This window comes from Coregonus lavaretus, assembly GCF_964263955.1.
Source record: "Coregonus lavaretus genome assembly, chromosome: 33".
Classification (NCBI taxonomy): domain Eukaryota; kingdom Metazoa; phylum Chordata; class Actinopteri; order Salmoniformes; family Salmonidae; genus Coregonus; species Coregonus lavaretus.
In genome coordinates, this window is record NC_140020.1 from 22,006,331 (window position 1) to 22,026,482 (window position 20,152).

General features: G+C 46.0%; 1 protein-coding gene across 1 annotated transcript in view; it reads left to right on the top strand.

The window, feature by feature from the left end:
* The window catches only part of syne2a (spectrin repeat containing, nuclear envelope 2a), a 242,120-nt gene that overhangs the window by 185,166 nt on the left and 36,802 nt on the right, over positions 1 to 20,152 (top strand). Inside the window, exons 91-94 of the mRNA XM_084151514.1 lie at positions 7,782 to 8,016; positions 11,917 to 12,111; positions 16,902 to 17,027; positions 19,442 to 19,597. Of these exons, the coding sequence (XP_084007640.1) occupies positions 7,782 to 8,016; positions 11,917 to 12,111; positions 16,902 to 17,027; positions 19,442 to 19,597 (712 nt within the window). The remainder of the gene's footprint in view (positions 1 to 7,781; positions 8,017 to 11,916; positions 12,112 to 16,901; positions 17,028 to 19,441; positions 19,598 to 20,152) is intronic.

A 20,152-nucleotide genomic window follows, 5' to 3' on the forward strand; every position in this document is an offset into this window, starting at 1 on the left:
GTAGCTAGTTAGCTGGCTAGCTAGTTTCAACTGGAGATTCTAGATAAAAGGTAAGTCAATAATAGAATCCGTTCCACATTGAGTGAGGCGGGTTGCAGGAAAGTATATTTAGTAGAAGGATGAAAAGTGTGATAGGGAAATATGTACGAAAAATACAAAAAACAGGCTATTTACACGGACACACACAGAATACACGACCGTACTGCTACGCCATCTTGGATTACATATAGGCCAACTGTAGCTCTACGTCATTCCCAAACATTCTATGAAAGTATGAAAATGTGAAAATTACCTTAACTAAGTGCTCGCTTCTCAAAAACTGTAAAAAAAAAGGCATCATATTCTTCCTGGGTGTGTATATGAACAGATTTGTATACGATTTCATGTTGGTAAAACACTGTCAGTTCCACTTTAAATAGTTAACCAACAGCTACCCGGACTATCTGCATTGACCCTTTTTGCACTAACTCTTTTCACTCATCACATATGCTGCTGCTACTATTCATTATCTATCCTGTTGCCTAGTCACTTTATCCCTACCTATATGTACATATCTACCTCAATTACCTGCACATCGACTCAGTATTTGTACCCCATGTATATAGCCAAGTTATCGTTACTCATTGTGTATTTATTCCTCGTGTTATTATTGTTCTATTATTTCTCCTGTTTTCTCTCTGCATTGTTGGGAGGGGCCCGTAAGTAAGCATTTTACTGTTAGTCTACACCTGTTGTTTACGATGCATGTGACACATAACATTTGATTTGATTCTCCCTCACCAAATGGCTCTATTTCCAATCCATCAGTGTCCCATTTGCCTATTCCTTAGATGCACCTCAGCTGTGAGTTGCTCTGAATAGTAACCTAATAAATAACTTGTAACACAATATCAGAAATAAAAATACGTCTTCCATTACACAACATTAGGCCAATAGCCGACTAGCCCATATCCAACAATAGACAATTTTTGCTGTATCGGCACCGCATCTATAGTCTGCCGCTTAGCCCTGCTAATAGTCCCCTTAATGGAAAGGCATTCAGTCTGATATCATTTTAGTGCATTTCCATCCAGACATGATGGGGAGGGGACTGTTCAGAAGGGCCTATAGAGAAGGAGATTGTAACATAAGTGTGTAGTGTTGTGTATGCCTAATTGGGAATTACTGGCTCAGCATGGTAGGGTTATACATTCTGACCCTGTGCCCTGTGGTGTTTTAGAATACGGCACAGTATGTGCCTCTTATCCATGATTTCACCCAGATATTGCTCATTGATAGAGAAAAATGTTGTCTTCAGTTCCCTTCCTCTTTCCAGAACTGCCACTTTCATATTTTAGTGGGTTAGTCTCGGTTTGTTGGGAACCTTCCTACCAAACCAATGTGCCCTTTGGTAGTCCACCTTTGCCACCTCTTCCTCCATCATTTGAAGATGTTCCTTCATTAATATTTGTACCTTATTTTCTGTTGCCAGGTAGTCTTTTTTTCCTCCTCCTCCACCTCCATGATGACAATGCTGTGCCTTATGAATCTGCATTTTAAGTCCAGTATTGCCGCCTTCATTTATTTATTTGTAATGAATACTCGGACAGAGTGGTAAGATCCAATCGCAGAATAGCGATGCTTTATTAGAGTACAGACAAGGGTATAGCTTAATCGTGGTCGGGCGGGCTGTGGTCAAAACCGGGCAAGGCATAGACAGGCAGAGGTACCAAAGGAGCGGGCTAGTCGTAGTCGAGGGCACAGGCACAGGATCAGAGGACGGTAATCACTGGGGTAGACAAGCAGAGGATTAAGCAATTTGGGAAGTCAAACAACAAGGCACAGGTCGGATACACGGGTAATCAAAACAACAAACTCTCTCTCTCTCTCTCTCGGAACAAAACGCTTAGCAAGTCACAAAGGAACAATACCTTGCACCGACTGAACTTCTGAGCACACCTTATATCCTACCCTAATTACGAACAGGTGTGCTCAGAACTCAGGTGAACCAGATCGAGTCTGATGACTCCCCCTCTCTGTAGATCGGGGAAGTGTCAGACTCTGTCTAGACCCAGCCAACCCCCGATCCCTTACAGTATCCCCCTCCCCAGGGCCGGCTCCTGACGGCCTTCTACCTCTACCGGGTGGTCTTCCTCTGGGTCGGGGTCCGGGATGATCTGGGTGTTCAGCGTGGAAAGTGGCCTTGAGAGCGGGGTCTAGTATGTCCTTAGCAGGAACCCAGGACCGTTCCTCCGGTCCATATCCCTCCCAGTCCACGAGATATTCGATGCCCCCTCGTCTCCGTCTTGACTCCAGTATCTCGTGGACTGTATAGGTGGTGTCCTGTTCATCCTCCAAAGGTGGTGTAGTAGGTTGTTGAGCGATTGGTGGATACATCGGGCTATAATGAACAGGTTTCAGCAGGGAGACGTGGAACATAGGGTTTATCCTGTAGTGTCGAGGGAGTAACAGACGGTAGGTGACAGGGTTAATACGTCTCTGTACTTTGAAGGGACCAATGTACCTGGGTTGGAGCTTCTTGCAGCTCAGACGGAACCGCAGGTCTCGGGTAGACAGCCACACTCGTTGCCCGGGTTGATAAGTGGGAGTAGGTCTCCGGCGTCGGTCGGCATAGGTCTTTTGCTGCTGTGAGGCTTGACTGAGATGTTGATGGGCCGTCTCCCAGACCTGCGCACTCCGACGGAACCACTCGTCCACCGCCGGTACCATCCCGGGTGCGGTATCCCACGGAAACAGGGGTGGTTGATACCCCAGAACACACTGAAAGGGCGTTAGACGTAGGGAGGTGTGAATGAGTGAGTTCTGAGCATACTCTACCCAAGGAAGGAATCGGCTCCACTCTTGCGGCTGCCGCGAACATTGTTGCCGTAGATACTTCCCAATTTCCTGGTTGAGCCGTTCTGTCTGCCCATTGGCCTGGGGATGATACCCGGAGGTGAGGCTCACCGAGATGCCCAAGCGTTCGCAGAAGGCCTTCCAAACCCGGGATACGAACTAGGGTCCCCGGTCGGAAACAATATCCTCTGGAACACCAAACTGCCGGAACACCTGGTTAAACATAGTCTCCGCCATCTGAGTGGCGTTAGGTAAACGGGTCATGGGTACTAACCGACACATCTTTGAGAATCGATCGATGACCACGAGAATTACAGTATGGCCCTCTGATTCTGGTAGGTCGGTAACAAAGTCCATCGCAATGTGCGACCAGGGTCGTTGAGGAGTTGGCAATGGCATCAGCTTACCCTCCGGTAGTGCTCGAGGCGCCTTGGACTGAGCACATACCGGGCAGGATAATACGTAGTCTCTGACGTCATCTGTGAGGGAATCCCACCAGTATTTTCGACTGATGAGTCGTGTAGTTCGAGTGATTCCGGGATGACCAGATCCTAGCGACGTGTGGCACCATTCCATCAGTTGAGGTCGAAGCGGAGCTGGTACAAACACCTTCGACACCGGGGTTTCTGGAGGGGCTGGTTCCGCTTGTAGGCTCTCCTGAATTGTGTCATCGATAGCCCACCTCACAGGACCAGCACGGCAACTCATGGGGAGGATAGGTTCTGGTTCAACCGGTCTGTCAGCGCGCTCGAACCGTCGGTAAAGCGCGTCCGCCTTACAATTCTTGGACCCGGGAATATAAGAAACAGTGAATTGGAAACGGTTGAAGAACAAAGACCACCTTGCCTGTCGGGAGTTCAGTCGTTTAGCACTGTGAAGATACTCCAGATTGCGGTGGTCCGTGAGCACTTGGAACGGATGAGCTGCTCCCTCCAGCCAATGTCTCCACTCCTCCAGGGCTAACTTCACCGCCAGTAATTCACGATTTCCCACGTCGTAGTTCTGCTCGGCCGGATTCAGCTTCTTAGAAAAAAAAGCACAGGGTCGTGATTTGGGCGGCTCACCTTGGCGCTGGGATAGCACGGCTCCCACTCCAACCTCCGAGGCGTCCACCTCCACGATGAACGGCAAGGTAGGATCCGGCTGACATAAAATGGGAGCGGTGGTAAATCGTTGTTTCAATGTCTCAAAAGCCCGCACTGCCTCCTCCGTCCATTTCAGACCACGACCCTTGTGGCTGGTCATCGCCGACAGGGGAGCTGCGGTTGTGCTGAAATTACGCACGAACCGTCTATAGTAATTGGCAAACCCCAAGAATCTCTGAAGCTCTTTCACCGTCTGGGGTTGAGGCCAGTCTCGTACAGCCTGTACCTTGGATTCATCCAGTCTTACCCCGTCGGGAGTGAGTATGGCCCCAAGGAAGGAAATCGTTGTGACATGGAATTCACTCTTCTCGGCCTTCACGAACAGAGAGTGTTGGCGGAGTCGGTCCAGAACCTGTCGTACATGGAACACATGTTCTCTCAGAGAGTTAGAGTAGATCAGGATGTCATCAATGTACACTATGACGAAGCGATCAATCAAGTCCCTAAAAATGTCATTCATGAACGCCTGGAACACAGAGGGCGCGTTAGTAAGTCCATAGGGCATGACACAATATTCATAATGTCCTCGATGGGTGATGAAGGCGGTCTTCCATTCATCCCCCTCTCTAATGCGCACCAGATTGTACGCACTCCTGAGGTCCAGTTTACTGTAGATGGAGGCCTGCCCCACCTGCTCGAGGGCTGCTGGAATCAAAGGAAGGGGGTAACGATTTTTAATGGTGATATCGTTCAAACCTCGATAGTCTATACAAGAACGCAGTCCGCCATCCTTTTTCTTAACAAAGAAAAAACTGGATGCCGCGGGAGACGTAGATGGGCGAATGGCCCCTTGCTGAAGTGCCTCATCAATATACTTGCTCATTGATTCCCGTTCCGGCTGTGACAAAGGGTAGATTCGTCCGCGAGGAGGTGTAGCCCCGGATAGCAGATCAATTGCACAATCCCAGGCCCGATGCGGTGGTAACACGGTAGCCCTCTCCTTGGAGAACACCTGCGCGTAATCCTGGTACTCTGTAGGAACAACAGTAGACACCGCACCCTTCGCATCCTCCACAGTAGACGTTTTGCAAGGTAAAATGAGGCACTCAGCCCTACATACCTCACTCCAAGCCGTGATATTGCCAGACTTCCAGGAGATGACCGGATCATGGGTAACGAGCCAGGGGTGGCCGAGGACTAGCGGCTCCTGTGGAGCGGAGATGACGAACAGAATTATGTTCTCATGGTGCAGGGAGCCCACTTGTAACTTGATTTCCCCGGTACAGTGCGTAATGAACCCAGTGCCCATGGGCTCACCGTCTAGCGCGTTGACTCGCAGGGGAGGTTGAATTGGGATGAGTTGAACTCCCAACTCCTCAGCAAGACCCATATCCAGAAAGCTGGCCGCCGCTCCGGAATCAATAAGTCCTTCCAACCTGCGCACTTTCTCTCCGACAGATAAGGTAACAGGTACATACATTTGTTTAGATGTAATGTTCAGAACGGGAGTCTCACTCACCGGTTTGGCAGTTCCGAGGCGATACCCTGGGATACGGTTAGGTCGTACCGGACATTGACGAACGAAATGACCCGACTGCCCACAATACAGGCATAGTCCGTCTTGCCGACGTTGTTGTCTCACCGACCCTTGTAGAGGTGACCGTCCCAGTTGCATAGGTTCCTCCTCAGATTATCTCCTCCGCTCTGTCGATTGCATAGGACCAGTGATCGAGAGCTCCCGAACAGGGGATGCCTTGTGTTGCACTATAAGATTATCAATAGAGATGGCTATTTTGATAAACTTATGTAGCGCAGTGATATCTCCTCGACAAGCCAACTCAGTCTGTACATCTTTGCGCAGCCCTCTTCGGAAAACTGTGAGCAAAGCAGTCTCGCTCCATCCGCTACCGGCTGCTATAGTACGGAACTCTAAAGCGTAGTCGGCTACTGTGCGACGGCCCTGCTGAAGTTCGCACAGTTGGTCTCCCACACTACGCCCAGATACTGGGTGGTCGAACACCTCTTGAAACAGTCTCTTGAACTGAACTTCCGCATTCAGCTCGGGGACCTCAGCTGCCCAAAGCGCAGTAGCCCAATCCAGTGCTCTTCCCGTTAGCAGAGAAATCATGAAATCCACCCTGCTACGGTCATCGGAAAACATAGTACGATTATATGACAGATACAGGGACATCTGGAGTAGAAACCCCTGACATTTGCCAGGTTCCCCGTCGTACCTTGTAGGTAGAGAAATCGGAGGTGCATGACGAGGACTGACCGTGCGCGGTGTGGTGCCTTCAGCCGCACCAGCGTGGAGTAGCTGTAGGAGTTCATCCATCCGTTTCTCCTGTATCTCCCATCGCCTCTGTAATTCCGCTGGATCCATGGTAATGGCGAGGTATTCTGTAATGAATACTCGGACAGAGTGGTAAGATCCAATCGCAGAATAGCGATGCTTTATTAGAGTACAGACAAGGGTATAGCTTAATCGTGGTTGGGCGGGCTGTGGTCAAAACCGGGCAAGGCATAGACAGGCAGAGGTACGAAAGGAGCGGGCTAGTCGTAGTCGAGGGCACAGGCACAGGATCAGAGGACGGTAATCACTGGGGTAGACAAGCAGAGGATTAAGCAATTCGGGAAGTCAAACAACAAGGCACAGGTCGGATACACGGGTAATCAAAACAACAAACTCTCTCTCTCTCTCTCGGAACAAAACGCTTAGCAAGTCACAAAGGAACAATACCTCGCACCGACTGAACTTCTGATCACACCTTATATCCTACCCTAATTGCGGACAGGTGTGCTCAGAACTCAGGTGAACCAGATCGAGTCTGATGACTCCCCCTCTCTGTAGATCGGGGAAGTGTCAGACTCTGTCTAGACCCAGCCAACCCCCGATCCCTTACATTATTGTCATCTTGGATTGTATTTGTTGTAGTTTCGAGGGTCGCTACTGAGGCTCGGAGGGTTTAATTTTCTGCCCTTAGTTCCGGGATTCATTTATTGTTGAACTCCATAGATCATTTGAGGGCCTCAATTTCTGCCAAAACCCCGGAGATCAAATCGAGCTTCTTCAGTTGCTCATTCATGGTGGCCAACAGAGCACTGTCGTTCCTGGAGAATGTTGTGGGGTATTCTCCCTCGGTTTCTCCGTCCATAGTGTTTGAATGTTTGGACGGCTGCGCCTCTTCGGTTTCGCTGGATGACAGTACTGATCTTGTTCGTTTTGCTTGTTGACTAAGCATATGATGAGATAGATCAATAAAATGCTATAGTTCTGATATACCCTCCAGTTGGATCGTTGTTATGAATTAATTGATAAATTACCAATTTTAAACAATAATAATGGCCCAGGTTTAGAGCTCAGCAAGCTACCGCCACTTACCACGTTTTTTCCCGCCCCACTTTCATTGAACTTTCTTTCAAGGAACTACCCTTGCAGTTACTTTCAGAGAAAACCTTAGCATTTTACTCTGCAATGCTACCGTAGCTACTTAAATGTATTTGTTTCTGACTTGTATCTGATTTTTTTACCATGATGTAATGGAATGGGAGTTATCCATTTTGTAGCATTACAATACAATATATTACTTGCTTTAGTGGTCCATTTGCACGGATATTCAAAATGTTTTGTTGTCACAGTATCCAACCTACGCACATCACAAGCTGGGAGCAGCACTGGGGCACTTAGGGGTAATGTATTTCAGTGATGTACTCACTAGTTATCCTTATATGGTGCAAATGACCCGAAAATACTGTTGCCATCAACCATTGTTGATTATCTCTCTTTCCCCTCTCCTCTGCCCTCCTATCTTTTCCTCCCCCCTTCCTTCTCCTCCCCCCTCTACTCTCCTCTCCTCCAAGCAGGCTTGACCTCACCCTAAAGCTGGCCCAGATGAGAGAGCGATGGCAGGGGATAGTGAGTGCGGCACAGCAGCGAAGTAGCCTGGTGCAGGAACGGCTTGGCCAGTGGCGGTTCTACACCCGGGGTGTGAGGAGGCTAGGGGGGCTGCTGAGAGATGTGGAGGCCTTACTTCCTTCTGCTGCTCTGGCCTTCTGCACTCTGCAGCAGCTACCATGTTCCCTGGAGGACTTGGGGGTGAGACCATCATATAAATATAATTAAGTAAATTATCTGTGATGGATGGTCATTCCATTTTTGGAGAGACGGTGCTAATTCAGAGCTATTAGGGCAATATTTGCTATTTCTAAACATGTATATGATTTTGGAATACCGCAGCTAGTGATTGCACCACGCACAACACATTTTAGGTGCTGTTGATTTTAATTCCACACCTTGATAGACGAAAAGAGAGGCTTTTGAGATATCCTTTTGAACATAGTGTTATATATATTTGGGGTCACTTAGAAATGTCCTTGTATTTGAAAGAAAAGCATTTTTTTTGTCCATAAAAATAACATCAAATTGATCAGAAATACAGTGTACACATTGTTAATGTTGTAAATGGTTATTGTAGCTGGAAACGGCAGATTTTTTATGGAATATCTACATAGGCGTACAGATGCCCATTATCAGCAACCATCAGTCCTGTGTTCCAATGGCACGTTGTGTTTGCTAATCCAAGTTTATCATTTTAAAAGGCTAATTGATCATTAGAAAACCCTTTTGCAATTATGTTAGCACAGCTGAAAACTGTTGTGCTGATTAAAGAAGCAATAAAACTGGCCTTCTTGAGACTAGTTGAGTATCTGGAGCATCAGCAATTGTGTGTTCGATCACAGGCTCAAAATGGCCAGAAACAAATAACTTTCTTCTGAAACTCGTCAGTCTATTCTTGTTCTGAGAAATGAAGGCTATTCCATGCGAGAAATTGCCAAGAAACAGAATATCTCGTATCTGTGTACTACTCCCTTCACAGAACAGCGCAAACTGGCTCTAACCAGAATAGAAAGAGGAGTGGGAGGTCCCGGTGCACAACTGAGCAAGAGGACAAATATGTTAGAGTGTCTAGTTTGAGAAACAGATGCCTCACAGGTCCTCAACTTGCAGCTTCATGAAATAGTACCCGCAAAACACCAGTCTCAACATCAACAGTGAAGAGGCGACTCCGGGATGCTGACCTTCTAGGCAGAGTTGCAAAGAAAAATACATATCTCAGACTGGCCAATACAAAGAAAAGATTAAGATGGGCAAAAGAACACAGACACTGGACAGAGGAAGATTGGAAAAAGTGTTATGGACAGACGAATCGAAGTTTGAGGTGTTCGGATCACAAAGAAAAACATTTGTGAGACGCAGACCAAATGAAAAGATGCTGGATGTCACGCCCTGGCTCGGGGGACTCTCGTATGTTGAGCCAGGGTGTTAGTTTCTATGTTTTTGTTGTGGGTCTAGGTTACTTATTTCTATGTTGGTCTGAGTGACTCCCAATCAGAGGCAACGAGTGTCAGCTGGTTGTCTCTGATTGGGAGCCATATTTAAACAGTCGGGTTTTCATTCGTGTTTGTGGGTTTTTGTTTCGAGTCTGTTTATGGTAACCGTGAACTGTCACGTATCGTTCGTTGTTTTGTTCGTGTTGCCTTCAGTGAGAATAAATATGTTTACATTCAACGCTGCGCATTGGTCCACTCTGTTAGACGATCTTGACAGAAAAACCCACCTCAACTGGACCAAGCAGCGAGTCGAGGAGCCATCGCCAGGGAAAGCGCTGGCAGATCTCCGTGGCAGCTTCGACTGGGTCAAGCCCATTGAGGAGCTGAGTGACGAGGGTTGGAGACAGAGGAGCGAGAGGTGGGCGAGAACGATGGAGGCCTGGCCCACGGGGAGGAGAGACCCCCAGAAATTTTTTAGGGGGGGGCTCACGACGTCGGGGCAGCAGGAGGCCGCTATGGAGCGGTCCAGCGGGGTTGCAGAGGAGGCCGCCAGGTTACGGGGGCCACTGGTAGAAGAGGGGATGGAAGGTGTAGAGGCACGGCGAGAGGTACTGGCGTGTGTTGCCAGTCCGGTCCGGCCCGTTCCAGATCCCGGTGTAGGGCCAGTGGTGTGTGTCCCCAGTACGGTCCGGTCTGTTCCTGCTCCCCGCACCAGGTCAGGGGTGCGTCTCGTCAGCCCGGCTCTGCCCGTTCCTGCTCTCCGCACCAGGTCTGTGGTGCGCGTCGCCAGCCCAGTCCGGCCCATTCCTGCTCCCCGCATCAAGTCTGTGGTGCGTCTCGTCAGCCCGGCTCTGCCCGTTCCTGCTCCCCGCACCAGGTCTGTGGTGCGCGTCGCCAGCCCAGTCCGGCCCATTCCTGCTCCCCGCATCAAGCCTGTGGTGCGTCTCGTCAGCCCGGCTCTGCCCGTTCCTGCTCTCCGCACCAGGTCTGTGGTGCGCGTCGCCAGCCCAGTCCGGCCCGCTCCTGCTCCCCACACCAAGCCAGTGGTGTGCGTCGTCAGTTCAGCACGGCCCGTGCCTGTTCCCCACACCAAGCCAGTGGTGTGCGTCGTCGGTCCGGCACGGCACGTGCCTGTTCCACTGGTGCCTGGTCCGGCGCCGGTCAGATGCGTTACGCCGGAGCTAGAGCAATCCGCTCCACCAGTGGGCAGTCCAGCTCCGGTCAGCAGGACCAGACCGGACCAGGGGTACTTTGGGGGGTTTGAGAGCGAGTGGGGATCATGCCAGGAGCCGGATCCGCCGCCTAGGCGGAGTGCCCACCCGGTCCCTCCCCTGTTGTGTTTCGTTGGCGCGGTCGGAGTCCGCGCCTTTAGGGGGGGGTACTGTCACGCCCTGGCTCGGGGGACTCTCGTATGTTGAGCCAGGGTGTTAGTTTCTATGTTTTTGTTGTGGGTCTAGGTTACTTATTTCTATGTTGGTCTGAGTGACTCCCAATCAGAGGCAACGAGTGTCAGCTGGTTGTCTCTGATTGGGAGCCATATTTAAACAGTCGGGTTTTCATTCGTGTTTGTGGGTTTTTGTTTCGAGTCTGTTTATGGTAACCGTGAACTGTCACGTATCGTTCGTTGTTTTGTTCGTGTTGCCTTCAGTGAGAATAAATATGTTTACATTCAACGCTGCGCATTGGTCCACTCTGTTAGACGATCTTGACACTGGAGGAGTGCTTGATGCCATCTGTCAAGCATGGTGGAGGCAATGTGATGGTCTGGGGGTGCTTTGGTGGTAGTAAAGTGAGAGATTTTACAGGGTAAAAGGGATCTTGAAGAAGGAAGGCTATCACTCCATTTTGCAACGCCATGCCATACCCTGTGGACGGCGCTTGATTGGAACCAATTTCCTCCTACAACAGGAAATGACCCAAAGCACAGCTCCAAACTATGCAAGACCTATTTAGGGAAGAAGCAGTCAGCTGGTATTCTGTCTATAATGGAGTGGCCAGCACAGTCACCGGATCTCAACCCTATTGAGTTGTTGTGGGAGCAGCTTGACCATATGGTACGTAAGATGTGCCCATCAAGCCAATCCAACTTGTGGGAGGTGCTTCAGGAAGCATGGGGTGAAATCTCTTCAGATTACCTCAACAAATTGACAACTAGAATGCCAAAGGTTTGCAAGGCTGCAAATGGAGGATTCTTTGACAAAGCAAAGTTTGAAGGACACAATTATTATTTATATTAAAAATCATTATTTCTAACCTTGTCAATGACTACATTTCCTATGCATGTTGCTATATTTCCTATTCAAACTCATTTCATGTATGTTTTCATGGAAAACAAGGACATTTCTAAGTGACCCCAAACTTTTGAACGGTAGTGTATATATATTTTTCAGACAATTACACCTCCCACCCTTCCCACCCCTCATCCCCAACAAACCTCTGGCGGCTCCACCCCATCCCCAAACTTTGTCTAAACACAGTACTGGTATGAAGAACAAAAACATAAAAATCTAATAATAACAAACAAACAATAAAATAAAAAGTACAAACAAGAATAAACGTTGCTTCTAACACCTTCTATTCCCCTCTATTAAATAGGCTAACAAATGCTAACGCAGCATAGGTGAAACTATTCAGTAACTCAGATCGCTTTGTCTCCCCTCTTCAGCGCGTTGAAGAGACTCTCGCCCAACACAACAGCTTCTACAAACACACACTGGAGACAGGCAGGCTGCTGTCCTCCACGGCAGAGCTACAGACACAGGCCCAGCTACAGACAGAGTTACAGACCTTGCAGGAGGCCTGGGACCACGCCAGGGAGCTGCTGGGGGAAAGGAGAATCCTGCTGGAAACTGTTGTTCAGGTATATCAGTCAATCAATTAACCAATCAATCTCTTGGAAGCACTTGAACGTGAACTCTAATTTTACATTATAGTCATTTTTTACTTTTGAGTCATTTAGCAGATGCTCTTATCCAGAGCAACTTGCAATCAGTGCATTTAACGAAGCAAATAAGCAGAACAAATATCACCGTCATTGCAAGTAAAACCTTCAAAATCAGTGTGAGAAGAAAAGACAAGTAAAACTTAGAGGATACACAGAACTTTTTTCTCTGAAGTTGCTCTTGACCTCTCTCTCCACCCCAACCGTGTGTGTGTGTGCGTGCGTGCGTGTCTTTCTGTGTGTGCATGCGTGTGTGTGTGTGTGTGTGTGTGATTTGAATGTCTGTTAGCTGCTGTTGACCCACATTCCATGTACTGTATCTGTGCACTGCCCCAGTGAAAGCCCCCCAACAGCCAAGGCGATCAAAGAACAACCCTAATCTAACCCTAATCTAACCATGATCCATGAAGGGGCCAGCTGCCAGCTACGGTTAAGGCCACACAGAGATGCATAAACACGGATGAAATTGTATATTATGCATTCATGAATTGTCTGTGTATGTCTGTCAAAACTGAACTTCAACTCAAGTCAAATATTTTTCGGACGAGTTGCCTACTTGAAAAAATTGACAATTTGTGAGTTTATGTCGGGCAATCTTCTCCGTTGTCCATCTTCCACCAACGGATGACTCCTACTGAATCCTACTGGCTCAATCCATAATTTTCGGACACGAAATCTCAGCCTGGCTGCCGCCTAACACTGGGAGATACAGCACAGTAGGCACTGTATGGCCCATCACTACCACTACCACCATCATCAAAGTAAACTTTACAGTTGCCAGCTAACCCTGAGAAATACAGAATATTGGGCACAGTATGGTCCATCACTACTGCTACCACCATCTGGGTTGAGCTCAATTCCATCCATTTCAATTCAGTCAATTCAGGAAGTAAACCGACATTTCCAATCTAATTTTACTAAACATTTCATAGAGAGAAAATTAGGGCTGATTTTCCAGACACAGATTAAGCCTAGTTCTGGACTAAGAAGAGGAGATTCTCATTAAAAGCACTTTTCAGTCCAGTTCTAAGCCTAATCTGTGTCTGGGAAACCGGCCCTTAAAGTTGTCACTACGGTTTAGGATGACATTTTCCCTAGATGCTGTTGGAAAGTCCGATTTGCAGGTTTCACAGTAAAGTCTGTAGCTAGGATTTGGGAGATGGCGAGCTGATCCTAGATTTGAGCCTGAAGTCAATTTAGGAGCGGTTCCTTTACCTCAGTCATAAAGGATTAATGAAACCACACCCCACAGGCCGCTGAATCTGATTGGTTGTTGCTGTGACACAGAGGCAGCTGTGAGCCTCGAAAGGGGCTTGCTTTGAGTCGTTGCTATCTGGCCATGCTAGAAAGGGCACAAGTATCGCACCTCATAACCACAAACGCGATTTCAACCACCATAAACCTAAACCTTTACCCTAACCCTAATCCCAAACCTTGAAAACCACAATCAAACCAAAAACCTCATGCATTCGTTCAAAAGTTCAGATGATACCATTCTAGCGTGGCCATCTAGTGACTACTCAAACTTGTTGCTGTCTGTTGGAACCATTATGACCTCATCTGTGAGTGTTGTATACGACCCCCTGGGGGGTCAGGTTTGTTGTGTTAACCAATTCTATAGGATCTGCGTGAAAGCACGGATGCAAAATCAAGTGTGTCCAAAATGACACCTCATTCCCTATACAGTGCCTTCAGAAAGTATTCACAGACCTTGACTTTTTCCACATTAAATTGAGATTTTGTGTCACTGGCTTAAAAACAATACCCCATAATGTCAAAGTGGAATTATGTTTTTAGTAATTTAGAAATACATTTTTTATTAAAAATGAAAAGCTGAAATGCCTTGAGTCAATAAGTATTCAACCCCTTTGTTATGGCAAGCCTAAATAAGTTCAGGAGTAACAACTTGCTTAACATGTCACCTAATAAGTTGCATGAACTCACTCTGTGTGCAATAATAATGTTTAACATGATTTATGAATGACTACCTCATCTCTGTACCCCACACATACAATTATCGGTAAGGTCCCTCAGTTGAGCAGTGCATTTCAAGCACAGATTCAACCACAAAGACCAGGGAGGTTTTCCAATGCCTCACAGAGAAGGGCACCTATAGACGGGATGGTTGTTTAGCAACAAAACCGACGCATGCGCAACTATGGGGCAAAACAGACAGGGTTGGTTTATATTGTTTGTATTTGTATTTATTAGGGATCCCTGGGCAGCAGCTACCCTTCCTGGTGTCCAAACATATTAAAGCACTTACATTACATATAAAATAAAAGATAAAACAGTACATCATACAACATTATTACACCACTACATAGCTACAATACAAAATGTTTAATACCACCATACAACAATATCACAATGTTTCTGGGTTGCTTGATTGTTTTTAATGCTTTACTGGGAAGCTTATCAGAAGTAGACTTGCTCATATTATTTATATTGGAGCTGATCTTGCTACTAGGGCACACCGCCTCAGTGCTAACAGTGTAACTCTGGTTCATAGGCTCATGATTACTGCATACAATAGCTGTAGGATCAACAGAGGTATACAGGGAAATTAGGGGGACATAAATTAAGTTACTTAATTAAGTTACATTGTGTCTGCCAACGCCCCTAGGATAATGTACATTTGATGCAGCATGATGATGACTCATTGTTGACAACATGTAAGCCATATTTCGTCTCCAATGTTTATTGAACATATAAATATATTCGCACTTATCTCTCAAATACATCATCGCAGTTGTTGGTTAGCTAGCTAGCTAATTTTAGCCACATTAGCATTGACATTAAATCAGTCAAAACACCTCAAAACAAGACATGGTATCAAGAACAAGATGAAACGAGCTAAAACGAGACACAATTCCCTACATGGCAGTTTCCTGTCTTTCTTGCTAGCAATCTGGCCATCCAGAATCACAACAACATGCTGACTTCTGCACCATGGTAGCAAGCACATCATTTTCGTGACGTTGTCAGCTAATCCATCTATTGGTAGATGGGTAAAGATAAGAAAAAGCAGCCATTGAATATACCTTTGAGGATGGTGAAGTTATTAATTACACTTTGGATTGGTTATCAATACACCCAGTCCCTACAAAGATACAGGCGTCCTTCCTAACTCAGTTGCCAGAGAGGAAGGAAACTGCTCAGGGATTTCACCATGAGGCCAATGGTGACTTTAAAGCAGTTACAGAGTTTAATGGCTGTGATAGGAGAAAACTGAGGATCCATCAACAACATTGTAGTTACTCCACAATACTAACCTAAAAGACAGAGTGAAAAGAAGGAAGCCTGTACAGAATACAAATATTCCAAAACATGCATCCTGTTTGCAACAAGACTGCAAAAAATGTGGCAATTTTTTTAACTTTATGTGATAAATACAAAGCGTTATATTTGGGGAAAATCCAACACAGCACATCACTGAGTACCACTCTTCATATTTTCAAGCATGGTGGTGGCTACATCATGTAATGGGTATACTTTTATCAGCAAGGGAGTTTTTTAGGATAAAAAGAAACGGAGTAGAGCTAAGCACAGACAAAATCCTGGAGGAAAACCTGGTTCTGTCTGCTTTCCAACAGACACCGGAAGACAAATCCACCATTCAGCAGGACAATAACCTAAAACACAAGGTCAAATATACACTGGAGTTGCTTACCAAGATAACATTGAATGTTCCTGAGTGGCCTAGTTACAATTATTATAAAATTGTACTTTTACCCCTTTTTTCTCCCCAATTTCATGATATCTAATTGGTAGTTACAGTCTTGTCCCATCGCTGCAACTCCCGTACGGACTCAGGAGAGGTGAAGGTTGTGAGCCATGCATCCCCTGAAACACGACCCTGCCAAGCCGCACTGCTTCTTGACACACTGCTCACTTAACCCGGAAGACAGCCGCACCAATGTGTCAGAGGAAACATCGTACAACTGGCGACCGAAGTCAGCTTGCAGGCGCCCGGCCCGCCACAAGGAGTTACTAGAGCGTGATGGGACAAGGAAATCCCTGCAGGCCAAACCCTCCCCTAACTCGACACTGGGCCAATTGTGCGCCGCCTCATAGGTCTCCCGGTCACGGACTGCTGTGACATTTTAATTTTCCACAAATTAGCAAACATTTCTAAAAACATGTTTACACTTTGCATGTGTTAAAACATATATCATACATTTAATCAATTTTGACCAATGGGCCCTGGTCAAAAGTAGTGCACTAAATAGGGAATAGGGTGCCATTTGGGACGCCAGGTCAAACAGTTTATGTCAGCCCCGGTGAATAGGAAATCCCCAAGCACAACAGTGAAATCAGGCTAAGACAATAAGTCAGACATGGGGCGAGTCTGAAATGAGCTAGCTAGTTGTCATTAAAGAAAGGGAAATACACACCAGGAAAATTAGACACTTTGTTAATCTCCCACTCAAATGTGTGACCAAATCTTTGATTAGAGGTGGGGTAATGTTTGTGTCTTAGTGGTATATTCAAAAAATGTATTTTAAACTTTTGCTCGTGGATGTGGAGAGGTGTGCCATTCTATTTCTGGGAACCCTTTTTTGCCCATAGAATAATATAATTTTCCTAAATCACGTTATTCAATTTAATCTGATGTTGTTTTTTTCTGAACTGAACTGTAAACTAATATTGTTAATGAGATATCACTTGTTGGAGAATGTTACATTTACCTTCTCTATATCTTGTAGAATTGGGGCCACTGTCAGGTCAGACTAGTTGACAGCGCACACAAACTGGAGGAGATCAGGGACAGGCTGAAGCAGCCGCTGCCAGAGAGGCTGGAGGAGCTACAGGGTGAAGAGAAGCTCATAGAGGTGACTACCTTCTCAATCTGGATCTCTGTGTGTGTGTGTGTGTGTGTGTGTGTGTGTGTGTGTGTGTGAGTGTGTGTGTGTGTGTGTGGGGGGGGGGGGGGGGGGGGGTTGCATATACTGTACATGCAAGTGTGTGTCTGTGTGTGTTTACATGCAAGTGTGTGTGTGTGCATCCCACTTTGTAATATTGAGCTGTGTATATTAGTATCTCTCTGTGTGGGTGGATTTCAACCTCTCTGTGCTGTTAGAAAGAAGGTAACACTTGAGGTGAGTCAATAGGTGAGTAACACTAACTAGGTTTCCATCCAATTAGCGGCAGATTTTTATGGTAATACTGAAAAATCTGCATAAAGAAAATATGTGCATTTTCCCACCAGTGGTGTGTCTCCACCAAACGGACTTGGTGCAGATATAAATCAGCGCGTGTTGAGGTAGTGCACACAAAAATGTATTTTTCACGTCACTTTTCAAGTAGCGATTGTTTTGTCACAAAAACTGTTGCGTTAAATAGCAAATGTATGTGCCTACTCTGGTCTTGGCACATGCGCTCTAGCCAACAACAGATACAGTGCGGGTAGGTTGTGCGGGTAGGCTATACATGACGAGATTAGCCTATTATGTATAAGAGCGATAATATTTTTATTTGTCAAACAGCAGTCAAGCATCGATCATCATTTCTCCATAATAAGATCCTCAATATTTATTGGAAAGTAGCATCAAGCTCATCACCGTGCACGTTCACCACCCTGTGAAGTTCATCACAAGTTATTTAATCTGTAGCCTAATAAACTGCATGGTTTCTGAGATGTAGTGGGAGGACCACACACCATATTAGCGTGTGACTCATAAAGATCTTTCCGCCGCCATTTCTTACATAATACATTTTACCGATACAAAAAGATCCCACTATGATCGCAAATGATCTGTCGGCATTAATAAAATTGTACCGAAACTTCCTGTTTCCATCATAGCTGTCGTGATTGTTTTTATACGGTATGACTTTACTCGCATAAAAACTGTGTATGGAAATGTACTTACTGACATTAAAATTGCCATGGCATTGATAATTATAGAATCACACATCTAGATACAATATAATACTGTTTTATTTCAATTCTGCGGAATAGCAGCACCTCAGACCTGACTTAAAAGCATAGTTCATAAAAAATATATTTAGTATTTTGCTCATTAGTCTGCTGTTAATACAATCTTGATCAACAGCCACCGACACAATGAGATTAAAGGGTTAGTTCACTCAAAAATGATATTTTTGTTCATTAGTCCACTGTTAATGTAATCCCAAAACGTTGTGAATGTCAGCAGTCAAGTTTTCAAGATAGAGCACTTTCAGAACAGAGCAAAAAGGTTCATGCTGATGTGTTTCGCATCATATGAAACCTGACTGCTGACATTCACAACGTTTTGGGATTACATTAACAGTGGACTAATGAACAAAATACTAAAATATCGTTTTTGAGTGAACTAACCCTTTAATCTCATTGTGTGGGCGGCTGTTGATCAAGGTCTCATTGGAGAGGTACTTCTATTGTGAAGAATGAGGATAACAGTGGCAAAGATAGTTAAGTCAGGTGCAGTCAGGTTTATTTAAAGTGCATTGTCCATGGGTCTCAACATACTTTACATAATGAGGCAAGGAAACAAACAAACAAAAAATGATAAAGGAAAAGAAAAGGAATACAGGAAAGAAATGCCTAGTTAGGTCCCAAATTGCACACTATACCCTATAATGTACTACTTTTGACCAGGGTCCATAAGGCTCTGGTCAAAAGTACTGCATAATATAGGGAATAGGGCGCCATTTGGGACGCAGGGCGCCATTTGGGACGCACACTAAGATAAGAGGAGAGATATCATGTTATTTTTTTATTGTTTCTAATACACCTTCTTCGGCTTTCTTAGCACACACATTTGCTTATTTGGGTTTGTAATTTCATCACTGCAGCTATTGAAAATCATTGCTGTACTGTGTATCACTCCTGTCATGCCAGTAAAAGTTGTTTGAGTTTGAATTTGACTGGGGGGAAAGTGAATTGATTGAGGGGGTTTTCAGGCACTCACAGAGGGGCCAGAGTTACCAACAGGTTTTGGGGGCTCCCACTATCCCCCACCCACTGAGTCCCACTATTATGAGTTTTCTACACTCCTCCCTCTTTCCCCCTTTCCCCTCCTCTCCCTTACCCTTTCACTTCACTTCCCTCCTCTCCTTTCCCCTCCCAGTTTACCCTCTGCTCCCCTCCCCCTTCCCTTAATCCTGCGGGTTTGAGAGAAAGAGAGAGAGTCACACATACAGAGACAGAGAGAGAGAAACACACACGTACTGGACTAGTATGCACTTACTACAGCGCCGGGGTGCCTGACCGGTCAGTTGTGTGTGTTGTGTGTGTGTTATGCAGGAGAACGAGGCCTCTCTGGAGTTGTGGGCCGGTGGAGTGAAGGAGTTGTCCACCATGAAGACGGACCTGTCCCAGTACATCTTGGCCGGGGACGCTACCCTACTACAAGGACAGGTGGAGCAGCTGCACTGCCAGTGGGAGGAACTCTGTCTGAAGGTGAGAGGGGCATGGATGGAGAGAGAGAGAGAGAGAGAGAGATGTAGGGAAAGAGATAGAAAGAGAGAATTGTGTGTTAGAGAGAGAGAGGAAGACTGATTTTATTTAAGAGAGAGTGAAAGTGAGTGAGCGGGAGGGAGGGAAGGGAGAGATATAAAAATATAGTAGCCACTAGCTATGTTCTGGCCACACAAAAGGCTCCTCCGCTACTGGGGCTGATGACCAGCGAGTGGAGACACAAAACACACACACATTCACTCATTCATGGCAGCGCAACATGAGAATAGAAGCAGCATGGAATGGAGGGGAAAACGGACATGTGGGTGAATGGAATGCCACTACTGACCAGCAAAAATGCATTAGATACTTGCATTTCCCCAAAAGATTATAATTTTTTTTTATTTAATGTGTTTCTATTTCTGCTTAAGATTTAACAGTTTGACATTTCCAGTGCCCCCATTTAATATCTTCTCAATAGAAACTGTTGGGGTTATTATGCATGTACTGTGTTTCAGAGTTTGAGGCTCTGAATGCCTCTGTAAGAGACAGTAGTAT